At 42.0% G+C, this 12,883-nt stretch overlaps 1 protein-coding gene across 1 annotated transcript; it reads left to right on the top strand.

Annotated features, from left to right (window-relative positions):
• The first annotated feature begins 2,599 nt into the window (after positions 1–2,599).
• and1 (actinodin1) lies at positions 2,600–8,778 on the top strand. Its single transcript, XM_041961921.1, has 7 exons — positions 2,600–2,672; positions 5,412–5,456; positions 5,871–6,016; positions 6,767–7,180; positions 7,390–7,641; positions 7,774–7,989; positions 8,212–8,778. The coding sequence occupies exons 1-7, from the start codon at positions 2,600–2,602 to the stop codon at positions 8,776–8,778; spliced, it is 1,713 nt and encodes a 570-aa protein (XP_041817855.1).
• Positions 8,779–12,883: the final 4,105 nt, after the last annotated feature.

The following is a 12,883-nucleotide window of genomic DNA, read 5'->3' as shown; positions in this document are numbered from 1 at the left end:
CTGTACTTGACTGTTTCTACTTTGCTACTTCATACTTTATATTTATATTAATAATCTGAATCTGTTGATAAAGTCTGATGTATAATTACAGATTGGGATGCCCAGCAGAATATACAGTAGTTAAAATCAGCTCCATGTTTACCATCTGAAACAAAGAAGTGTACACAAGTGCATTAATCATGGTAATCCAATCACATAATACAGTACATATTCTGTAAGAGGTTATTTTGCAAAAAAAAAAAAAAAAGTACTTTTATCTTTGGTAATTTAGTGCAGCTGCTAATTCTCTTGTAATTCTACTAAATTCTACTTTGTTGCGTACTGTAGTACTCACAGAACTTAAAGGGCCAGAAAACATATTTTCAACCAACAAATTCCTGCATGAACACAGAAATATCAGCTACAATTACAACAATTATGGTTATTTCACCTCAGATTTCTGGTCTAATTTTTCTGGTCTGAGTGGTTTTGAAGAGGGCGGGGCTCCCTTACGTACAGGTAATGTCACATAACTTTCACGCACCAATCAGAATTGATCAACCTTTGGATCAAACGACAGATGGTGGGCTGTTTGCTCGTGTTTCCAGGCCGCAATTGGTTCAGCTAGTCCCGATGAAGTGATCAGCTGAGTTTCAGAGTGATAAACTGTTGATCTTGTCCACAAGAACTACGTTTCTTTCAAAACTTTGCTGTTTATTTTGTCATAAATATTTAAAGTTTAATGAAAAACTCATTAAACATCTCATTAAGTTTTAAGGGGCTTTAAGGGGATTTTCCCATAATGGAAATTAAGGGACAAACTAAAAGAAACAGCCCAATATTACACAAAGCACATTGACTGTACATGAATGATGTGTCTAAGTGTGCATAAAATAGGGAAATAAAGAAGTTTGGTCTCTGCTTCTTAAGCGAGTGTTTATTTAAGCTAAGTGTTAACATGGTGGCTCTTTCCCAAAATGTCCTCTAAACTACACCAAGATTACGTTTAAACATCAACAAACAGGATTTATTTGGGGGTTAAGTCAATTTTGGTGTGAAAAACACAATTTTTTTCAGTCGATATGTACATAAGCTAATAACACCTCCCGAGAGGAACCACTGAGGGTCTTTACAGGCTAATCCAGTCACATGTGCTGATCTTGCATCACACACTCTGCAGATATACGGTGCTTTCAGAGACCCACTAACATCACTGTGGATGTGTACGTGTGTGTCTGACATGGCTGGCATGCCTGAACACAGTTAAACTGTGGAGGAAACTGTAGATTATCAAATTCCTCATGTGTAGACCAGCTGTCCCTCTGTGTGAGTGTGTGTGTGTGTGTGTTCAGGTTTAGACAGAAGCTGTGGTTTGGCCCTCATTGAGGGTCTCTGAGAAGTTGCTTATGTGGCATCTCAGCTCCCCTTCATTATTTCCTGATGTTTTCTCGCTGCACCTTTCTGTCTTGTGTTCTTCCTGATTGGGAGTGATTGTTGCTTCCCAAAAACAAAGATCCAAATCCTCATCTCTAACTTTAAATGTGACTCATAGAATTAATTGTTAATTTCATTAAATAAAAAAAAAAAACACACCTTGAGAAAACTTCTCTTACTCCACGTCTCCATCTCTGCTTCAAGCCCTCCCACCTCGCTTTTCCTGTCTTTAATTACGGTGCCTGCGATTGGTCCGATCTCTCAGAAAGTTCCAGCCAATCAGGGATCTTGTTAAGGTGGCCCTTGACCCCCTCAGGTGGTCCCAGCGTGTGTTTTTCTGTGTGAGTGTTAATGAATGCTTGTTGCGTGTGTGTTGGGTTTAAAACCCTGGCCGATCCCTTCGTCAGGGCAGTCTTTCAGAAGGGCCGCAGGGACAGGGTGCACCGGGACCCTCTATCGCACCCACAAACACACACACACACTTAGTGTTTGAGCCCAGGTGGACTGAGTCATCCGGCCCGTGAGGCTTCACTTGAGTCCACATCTGGATCCGCAGACAGCCACGCCAAAAAGATAACGACAGGTAAGAGACTCTGTGGTGATTCTGCACTTCTGCATGTTTACTTTCGGTATTTACAGGGATCCAAGTTCAGGTTGAAGTCAAGTTTGACATCTGAGCAACACCTGGTTCTGGTTTTATGATGACAAACCAGAAGCTTCCGCTCAGCCGGGAGCCTTCTGGCAACATGAGAGTTTAAAGCCTCCGAATCAGAGTTTGCTTCCGAGCTGCAGGGGTCACTTCAGCAGTCTCTCCAGGTGAAAACTAGCACAGGTCTGCAGTCTCAGGCTGTGACTGGAGTGGAAGTTCAACACCTTCCACTGGGTTTGTAAGTAACTACCGGCCACTCATGCTGGTAACCAAACATCCTTTGGAGCTCTTGTTCTGAGGAGATCTGCTTCTGAATATGCAGCTGTAGAGGAAATTAGTGAAAACAGCTACACTAGTGCATAAAAATATGATTTTACATCCCTGGCATTTTGTGCCACTCAAGTTTGTGTCAAACTAAAAATGTCAAGATTTTGAGGCAGAAAAATGTGCAAGTGATGAAGTGGTGAGTTACGGGAGTAAAGCATGTTTTTGAATGTTGCTGTGTTTGGTATTGGCAGGAGAGGAGGAGGTGAAGTCATGGCTGGAAGGAGGAGAACCAGTTTCTCCGGTGCGTTCATCTCGGCTCTGCTGGCTGTGATGCTGCTGCCCGGTGAGTACACAGCGGGGATGTGAAATATCTGTCACCACACTCATGGTAGTATTATGGTCGTATATACTGTCCGTATACACGGCTTTGCAGTGAAAGAAGTAGTCAGATCCTTTACTCAAGTAAAAGTAGCAATACTACACTGTATAAATACTCCATTACAAGTAAAAGCTTGTAAGTATAATGCAGAAAAAGGGCCCCTGTGAGTGGTACTGTTGTAGAGATGGAGCTAATTTTAAATACTGTCGGGTTGTTTAATTGAGAGCTGTTTCTTTTTCTTTTTTCCATTAACTAATTAACCATTTAGTCCATAAAATTAGCACCAGAGTCCAATGTGAAATGTTCAAATGTCATGTTTTAGACAGATATTAAGTTTGTAGTTATACTAAAACTGATTAATCGACGAATTCTTTCAGCTTTATTTTGTTTTATAACAATGAAACATATTTTATAAGCTCATTATATGTTTTGTGTGTCGTATCTTATCCTGAAAATTATTATTAAATTCTTTCCCTTTGGAATCCGGTGCAATTTGGCATGAATAAAAAAGACAAGTACAAGTACCTAAAATTTGTAGTGAAATACAAATACGTTGAGAAAATGTACTTGGTTACTTTCCACCACAGGTAATCACAGCCGATGGTCACACTGAACTGATACAGAGAACCTGTGGCTGACAATTCCTGCTTTAAAAAAAAGCTAAAGAGAAAAGCATCGTTAAGGTTTCAGTCCTCTATAACACTGAATAAACGGATAGAAAATGAAACATTAAGTGAGTAATTAGCACTGTAGCACTGTACTATGAGTCAAGTATGTATCATTCAAGTCCTGATTATACAGGGATGCACTGATGAGAAATGTCAGCTTCATCTTTTTTTAAATGCTTATAATTTAGAGCTTTTTACATCAAGACAACGATCGTGTAATTTTGTCGGCTTTGAACGATGAGTTTATATACTGATTTTTGAATGAAACGCTCGGCTTAGATCCATATGTACAAGCCCAAAATACCGGAGGAAAAACATATCGTAATTTCACACCGTGATTTTCGCTAACCAGTTGTTATGTTGAATGATGTTGATTGAGCCATTCATACCACAGTATGCATCGCATAATCAGTTTTCTGTCTCCTTTTCAAGGCACACAAGCCTCTTACATCAGTTAAAGTAAAAAAAAAAAAGGTATTGCAAGCAAAATGTACTTACAGTATCAATAGTAAAAGTATTTATTGGGCAGCAGAATCCCTCCATGTCGGTGTTGTTATATTATTGGATTATTGTGAGAGTTTATGTTGAAGCTGATTAAAATAAAACGCATTTTAACAGCTGTTAGGTATTTTTAGAAATGTAGTGGAGTAGAGCTGAACAATGGCATTACCTTGAAATACTGAAGTAAAGTACAAGTACTTGTGTAAATGTACACTTCATTGCCATTTTTTCTTTCATCATCATCCACATATCACTTAATATTAATGTTTAATCTCTTCTATTTGCTTTAAAACCTGCTTCTTTAAAACGTTTCACAAATAAATTCTGAGTTTACGGCTTCTACATTTCAAGATTTTGTTCAACTGCAAAAGGTTTCTGCAATTCACCACTTCACTGACGCAGACTTACGTCACACTTGCTGAGAGTGATTGTAAATAACTTCATGTACACCATAATGTGGCCCGTGGTCTTCATATATGATCTGTTGAGCTTCAACACGAGGAGAGGCTGATCCTCCACCACCTGTTTCCTGTTTGCGCTCCGCGTGATTGGCGTATTTACAAAGGGGCAAGGTCTCATCTTTCCCTTAAAAATGGTTTTTAAAATCGCACCGTGAGACGGTTAAAAGGGGAAAAAGAGAGTCGAAGGAGGAGGAGGCTCTTTCATCATTTCTGCTCCTGTAAAAAATTAGTACCTGTCAGCATCACCTCCTCCTCTGCTCTCCTAAAGCTCTGCTGTTTCCAGATGTGCCAGCTATTTTTTACGGGCTTGTAAAAAAAAATACGGTGGATACACTGAGACAGCATCATTTAGCCCACCCTCCTCCTTCTCCATATCTCTATCACCTTGGGTCACCTTCTTCGTCTTTCTTTGATTTTTCTGAAAATTCGTACCTTTGCTTGTTTGTCGGTGACCTCGCACGGTACAGTGCACATCTTCCTGATTACTCCATCAAAGTTTATCAAAACTCTTTTCTTAATCAAGAGATTGATGTTTTTCCACATCCGACACGCGTCACATAACCCTGAATTATCCCCACTGGATCTCTCCTTTAAACCTGCAGTCTGTTCCCTTCTTATTCGTGGTGCTCCTCCTCTTCCTCTCCTCCTGTAAGGCATTAACACCTTTTCCCTGTGGAGATGAAAAGAAACCAGTGGCAGAGCTGAATCCGCTGTTTCCCTCAGCTGCATGGGGTCAAACAGTGCACATACGCACACATATGACTGACACACACACACACAAGTACACACGCAGCTCTTTGAAAGCACAGCAGGGGTTTGATGTTACAGGCTCAACTATAAAATCTACAAAGAGCTGCAGTCGCCAGCGCTTCAGGCACAGCCAATTACCCCTGTCCCATTTAATGAACAATATCTGCCTGTAAGTGTTTGAGGTTTAATGCCATATATTGTAACTTATGTATTACAGACACGTTAAAAGTCAGAATAGGAACAGTAAGCAATTTCCAGGACTTAATCTCAACCTCAGCAACTTCTGGATTTTACATCTGTTTTTGCTTTTCTCTGTTTTGTAGCATTCTTGTCCGCTGGACCAATTGTGCAAACACCCAAAGGAGATGGTAAATATGTGATTTTTGCAGCTTAGCATACGCTTACATTTTGGTGTTCGTTTCTAAAAAGTACACAGAAGCAGTTGGCCAGGGGTGAAGACTGTGAAAGGTGTCGAAAAATGAGTCCATTAAAGTGATTTCTAGTTAAAGAGTAACAAATTTATCACCTCACCTCACCTTGCTTCGATGTAGCATCAAGACTTAACCCTGTGATTGATATCTAATGTGAAACACCCGCAATTTTCTTGACAAGTAAGAATAATTAGGGCTTAATGCCTCCAACCCATCCCACAAATATAAGTAATAATATAAGTTTGAGGCCTTGAATCTCTTATTATAAACTTTAAAAGTCACGAGAAAGTCCTTGAATTTGATGCCTCAGTGTCTCTCAAGGGAGTACAGAAGCCTTTTTCTCTTTCTCAGCGGGAGAAAGTATCCAGGAGAGGTCGGCTGCTGCAGAGTTACACAGGAGGCTGATCCGCAACCGCAGGAACATCAGCTGGTACAAACAGCACTCTGACTTCTGGAGCTGGTACAAGTTCTTCACCGACAACGGCAACCAGGAGGCAGTAAGTATAGCTTTTCTTGCATTTACTATACTACTACTTTTAGAATGAAACAACAACTCTATGTTGTGTCAAACGGTGCCCACTGTACGCTACCTACTCAGCTTTAAACAAGGTAGGACAGCCTGTAAGTAGACAGACAGGCGAAGCCAATGGCATACAACAGCATTGTGAAGCACTCTACAAAACCACTTGCTCCTGCCAGTGAATCAACTCAGATCTTTCCAGTCGAAATCATGGACTTGCCCACAGGAGTTGGTGGAGACCAAAACAGAGCCAAAACACTGTGCACACATTGCTGAGGTGGACAGAAACACGACTCCTAATGTTGTTCCATGTCTGCAGAAACTGTTTGCTAATATGCTACCAATATCAGCTTTGTAACGTGATAATATGTGGATGATATGTTCATAGCTTGTTGTGGTGCCCTCAATAGGAGGAAAAAAAAAACGCCTAAACAATTAATGCAGGTTAGAAGTCTGCTCCACCCCTGCAGAAAAATATTGTACATCCCCTTTTTACAACCTTTGATGATACTGTATTCTCAGTTATCATCTGCTTTTCCGCTTACCTAACTTAGAACTCACTGCAACAATGCTAACTACAGCTGCTCTACTTCTTACCCTGACAATGGGTATTTGATACTAAACAGAACCTGGGTAGGGTATCAATAGGGAATCGCTTCAAAGTCTTTGCTCTGTGCCGTCGCATCATCTGAACTAGCTCAGCGATTATCTCCCCCTCCCCTTTTAGGTTCAGGAGATGGACCGCATCTACCTGGCCTACCTCCAGAACAAGAACCGTGCTGAAGGACGTCGCTCCTACAAGGCCTACTTGCGCCACCTAGGGGACATCTACAAGTCCTGTGCTGATTCTGATGACCCCAACTGTGTGGCTTCCTACACAAGCAGGCCCAAACCTAAACCAGAGCCCCCCAAACCTGCACCTGTGAAAACCTGTGACCCCACCAAGGACCCCTACTGTTTGTATGCTGCTTTGGTCCAGGGCAAGAACCCCTACCTGCCCCTGGTGCTCCCAGCTGCCACCCCCGCCCCGGCACCAGTGAAGGCCCCAGCCCCTCTTTACGTCCGCTCTGCTGCTCCAGCCAAGGACCCACAGTCAGGATATTACTACTACGCTCCATCTACAGTGCCTTTCCTTTCCAAGGTATGCACACAGTGTTTATATATACACACTGCAAGTTATTAAATACTTTAGTGTGATGTCACTTTTTTCGAAGGGTATGTTATATACAAATATGTCCGTATTTCTTTGCATGCAATGTACCAAAGTGTTTCTCAAAACTTCTCTTAAAATTACGGTATACATTCTCAGTATTTTAACTCGTTAGTGGATTGAAATTTCTCATGCTTCAGGAGCAGACGGCCGAGCTGCTGCGCATCTGCTCTTCTGATGATGTGGAGTGTCTGCAGTACCACCTGAGAGCAGCTCACGGGCATGTACCCTCTGCCGGACCTCTGCCTTCCTACGCTCACCTCGGCTGTGACCCTAAGAAAGACCCCACCTGCAAACCCAAGCAGGTGCAGAAAGCCCCCTCTGGTCTCTACCTGCAGTACCCCAACTGTGATCCACTCCAGGACCCCCTCTGTGCCTATGCTGCCTCCCTTGTGGTATGCTCTATTATTGTGATAGATTTTTTCAAATCCAATTCAATTTTAACAGCTGCTTCATGTTTTTATTTGCATCTACGCCTTGATTATAATGATTTATGTTGTTTCCACTGTGATGTGTTCCTTCAGGCTCCCCGTGCTCCCAACCCCCCTGCCCCTGCTGGCCCTGGATCCTGCAACCCTCTTTTTGAGGAAGGTTGCAACCCTCTTACCGCCACCAGATTTGCTTCTCCTCCTGAGGCATACAAGAATGAGGAAAGAGAAGAGGCTGCTGCTATTCGTGCTGCCCCTCCTCCTGCTCAGCAGAACCCGTATGCCATGTTTAGGGATGCTTACGCTAACAGAGTTACTGATCCCTATGCTATGTATCGCCAGGCTAGCGCCCCAGCTTCTCCACCAGCTAGTGATTCATTTGCCATCCTGCGCCGATTCATGGCCCAAGCTCAACTTAATGACCCATATGCTCCACGCATGGAGGCTCCAGAGTCTAACCCCAATGATCCCTTCTCTGCAATCCATGAGGAAGCGGCTGCCATGCACCGCCGTGGCCCTCCCACCCCCAGGCAGCAGTACCCCTTTTCCATTCCCAATTTTGAAGAGCCTCCACGGGAGGAGCGTCATCCTCTCGGCCCCCCAGGTAAAACCAAGGAGGGCTATGACTGCTTCATCGGCTACGATCGTGAATGCTACCCTGTGAAGCCCAATGAGCCACGCTCTGGAGTTCACCGCCGCATCCCCTATCCTGCAGAAGCCTACGAGCCCCACCTGAACGCCGATGGCACCCGAAGCGGGGTCCTGGAGCCTGCCAACCCACACTGCGACCCTGAACATGACCCTGACTGTCGTCTGCGTCGCTATGAGCCAGAGCAGACCCACGCCGAGGCCCAGCCTGAGCATTACGCTGAGGAGGACCACAACCAGGGGGCAGCAGAGCGCGAGCCACAGCCAGAGCAGCCAGAACAGGACCAATATGAGGCAGAGCCCTACCAGAGCGGCCAGGAGGAGCCTCACATGTCCTACCAGCAATTCCCACAGGGTATGCCCAGCCTTCAGGACATACTGAGGCACTACGGAGACCAGTACCCGGAGCAGGATGATCACAGAGCCTATGCAGATGACTACCGCAAGAAATAATCATGCCAACACACACATGCATGCAGATGGACATGAATACACACTCCTGTGCCTTCTTGTAGCTTAGCCCTTGACCACCTCACACAGTCCGACCTGGACCAGATATGGGACTAGAGAGAAATCTATGGACCCAATGAGCGAGTACGTGCACGTACATCCACACAGAGCTTTGAACTGCAGGAGCAGAGGGTGTTCCAGTCTTAATCTCTTTCGCTGCTTTAGACCTGTTGCTCTGGCCTATTGCTTTCCAGTTTCCACCTCCTCAAACCACTCGAATGTGTAATGACTTCTCAATGCTCAGCTTTGCTTCTGTATCTATGCATCACACCTTTTTTATTTGTTGCTTTTTGTTAGTGATGGATTATGTAAAGATTTTTTTTTCATTTTGAATGTTCTAATAAAAAGCTCTAGAAAGCTGTTTTTGCATTTAATTTAATTTCGACATTTACCTCAACTTGATTGACTTGACTTAACTATCATAAGTCCATGGACACAACATATGGGACAACTGTCTTACAAAGCAAAAACATGTCTTGGATATTTAGGTGTTACATTTTTCTGACATATGTAGGTTGATGTAGACTCACCACTCTTGAAACATAATTAAAGGGTACTCCAGCAATTTGATTTTACACTTTGATAATGAACTATGTATCTGCAGCCAAGCTAGCGGCCCTGTCAGTCTCTGCTTAGGCACAGTAGAGCTTTTGAGCTAAATGCTAACAAGCTGATCAGCAGGTATTTACCATGATCATCAGCTTAGCTTAGCTTGTTAGCATGCTAACATTTGCTAATTAGCAGTAAACAACATACTACTATACATACAGGCTGATGAGAAATTCATTAGTTTTGCAAGTATTTAGTCATAAAGTATTGAACAAAGTGGAAATCTGACCTGGTGATGGGGCTAGATGTTAAGAAGTTAAGGGACAACCACAGTGACCACAGATTATCTTGAGGGGGGCATGGACATGTACAAAACATTATGGCAATCCATGTGGTAGTCGTTGAGATATTTCAGTCTGGACCAAAGTGGTGGACGGACTGCCATCCCTAGAGCCACGCCAGCCGAAAAATGGTCAAAATCAAAGCAGCAGAAATCCTGAACTTTAGAACAAATCAAGCTCCATCTTGAACTTACTGTTCTCTCTATGTGTAATATTAAGTAAGTCAAGTCAAAGCATGTGCAGTTCCATGTCTCAACTATGGAAGAAAAAAATAGATCAAGTTAGGAATGATGACTAATTCTCATAGTAAGTCAATTTATGACATATTCCTACTTAGTGTCTCCTTATTTTGACTTTTGTCTCATAATTTGGATTTTAAAGTTTTCATTTTCATGTTGAGAGTCAAAATTTTGATGGCTTCTCACTTAACAATCACGCTCTTGACTTAGTATCTTATAATTTTAACTGATTGAGGCTATTTCTATTTTAGAATTCCTTCTCCTTTCACTTGTATTTTTCCCCCCTTCTGGCAGAAATGGGTTGCCATAGTATCCTCCGTCATATTACTACAAAAACATACAGCTTCAGTTTCTTGCATGCTCACAAGTGCGCTCAAAAGAGGCACAATGGAGCCTGTCATGCTATGTTACCTTTGGAGTACAGCATTCAGTCAAGCCATGTCTGCTGTTCTCATTGCAGAACTGCCCTACAGAGGTGAGTCTTTCATACAACAGGATACATTTTTTCCCTACTAATAAGCAAAGACTAACTTTCCAAAAATCTGCAGGAACAGTGGACAATTCATCAATTTCAAAGGGAAAGAAAGTTAAAATTCATCCTGTCATGAACTTTTACTCATTGAACCTTCACTCTCCATTCAAATCCTCACATCCTGACGTCTGAAACAAGCTGGTTTTCAGGTTGATTTGTCAGAAAAGTCAAACAACACCAGAAACAAGATGGGCCCACATCTTATTTTTAAAGAGGCTTGTCTACACGTCTCATCGTACCCTCCTCTGACTTCATCCTATGCTGCGCTGGTTGCCTCCAAATGCAAATAAGCACAGCTGGGACGATGAGGTTTGACTTTATCGATCCAAAGCCTCTCAGACACATTAACAGCAGCAGACATTCAGAAGTCCCAAGGGGAACCTCTTGTAGTGCTCAGACAGCTGCAGAAAACTTCATACTTTAAAAGACTTTACCACCGTTGTCATCTTCAGTGGTGGAAGTACTCAGATTTGTACTTTTTCTTTCTGTCACCCCCAGAACCCACATGGAAGGGTCTGGCCCCTTGAGGGCTTGATCCCTTAAAAAACTGCACCCAGATCCTCAGAGGAGGCCGGTTTACTCAACATTGACGGTCAGTTTATTTACACAAGGTCCTAGTTAAAATGAGGAAAAAGTTGACGCCTTCCTTCCCCACACCTCCTGTTCCAGAGAGAACCGTCCTACCAGGGACAGGGAGGAGGACAGCCCTGACAGTTCTTATGTAACTTAATGATATTATGGTGTAGATATTTTGGAGTATTAGAGAGGGAGAGAAAGAAAAATAAATAAGCAAACAACTAAGAAAGACTGGATAGAAAAAGGTAAGTGTCAAGGTGTCAAAAAAAGAAGTATAACTATTTATGACAAATATGATATCAAGTATTTTAGAAGAATTCACGACAACCATGAAAGGATAAATAAGTGACAATAATGAATAAATATATTTCACATGTTGTAACAGGATGAGGGTGCTGCCCATTCACTGGACCTCTTATTTACTCTAAATCATGTCAAACACACAGTTAATGATCAAAGCTGCTGCAAATGGGTTAACAAGCTGAGTCTAGACTGAAGAAGTATAAAAACAAACATGAAGGGAGGCAGGAGGAGGTAGAACAACACATTCTTAGAAGGAAAACTTTCTATTTCATTATCTGAGACAGAGGTTGTACAGTTCTGGAAATGCCAACCCAATCTCTGAGGTGGTTATAGACATTTAAAAATGCCAAGTCTGACAGTAAATGACCTTCTAAAACAACTGAAGATAAAAAAGTTGGAGAATAGCTGCAGCTTTTCTTCAGTGTCTTACAAAGTTGAACCAACATTCACTTATAGAGCTGATGACAATGAGTAAAATGGTAAAAACGTCGACTGAAGAGTTGATAGGGACAGAAATGGGAGATCCTGTTGGAGACAGCCGTCTTCAAGATGTCAATACTGTCGAGGTTTCAGCTTTTTTAACAAGATAATAGAACTTAAGGGAGTGCACACAATGTGAATTTCTGAGGCTTTGTGGTTTTGTTTCTGTGACTAAAATTCCTCATAACTGTATTTTAGTCATTGTTGCTGGGATGTACTTGATCCCTTGTTTGTCGTTACCGAAGCAGTTTTTCTGTGTTTGTCGTCTCATCACGCAGAGCATCACTAATCCGCTCACTTTGTGTGGAGGTGTGCAGCCATGCAGCAACGAGACACAATACAGACACCTTTTCACTGGATGGAACTGTGAAACTGAAAACAGTACCAGACAAAACCATTCACAGTGATTACAAATCAGAAAACCACAGTGGTGCTGATGCTGCAGTACTGCACTCAAGTGCAAATCTGAGGTACTTTGAGTCTTTTGTTTTCATGCCACTTTCTACTTCGACTCCACTACATTTCAGAGGGAAACATTGTACTTTTTACTGCACTACAATTATCTGACAGCGTTAGTTACTAATTACAAATTAAGATTTTGACACTCAAAACACAAGAGCTTATAACATATACTGCTTATTTAAATATAGTATTAAAGTAAAGATGGAACAATTAGTTAATTGACAACAGAAAATTAATTGGCAGCTATTCTGATAATGGTTTAAATTGATTCTTGTGTCACTCTGGGTGATTGTGATAGCTTTTTCTTTCTTTTTTTTTTCTTTTTTTACCAATCAATCTAACCATTATTCAAGACTAATCAGCAGATCAATCCATAATTCAATTCAAGTAATCATTAGTTGCAGTCCTTTCCAAAATAGTTCAAAATTAGCTCCACCTCAACCAACTACAGCAGTGAAATCCTGCTTTTACATTAGATTACATTACATGAGTAAAAATAATCAAATGATATGCAGAATGACAGTCACGAGTTGGATTTCTTTTTTCTGCACTGAGCCCATTTTCCT

Source organism: Chelmon rostratus, chromosome 20 (genome assembly GCF_017976325.1).
Source record: "Chelmon rostratus isolate fCheRos1 chromosome 20, fCheRos1.pri, whole genome shotgun sequence".
NCBI classification, from domain to species: domain Eukaryota; kingdom Metazoa; phylum Chordata; class Actinopteri; order Chaetodontiformes; family Chaetodontidae; genus Chelmon; species Chelmon rostratus.
The sequence above is the reverse complement of the archived record's forward strand: the minus strand, read 5'-3'. Positions and strand labels throughout refer to the sequence as shown.

Bases quoted from the DNA above. Each gene is read 5' to 3' on its own strand.
- and1 (XM_041961921.1), top strand. From the start codon at position 2,600: ATGGCTGGAAGGAGGAGAACCAGTTTCTCCGGTGCGTTCATCTCGGCT. The intron at 7,181-7,389 runs GTATGCACACAG...CTCATGCTTCAG, and splicing joins CAGTGCCTTTCCTTTCCAAG to GAGCAGACGGCCGAGCTGCT. The intron at 7,642-7,773 runs GTGGTATGCTCT...GTGTTCCTTCAG, and splicing joins GTGCCTATGCTGCCTCCCTT to GCTCCCCGTGCTCCCAACCC.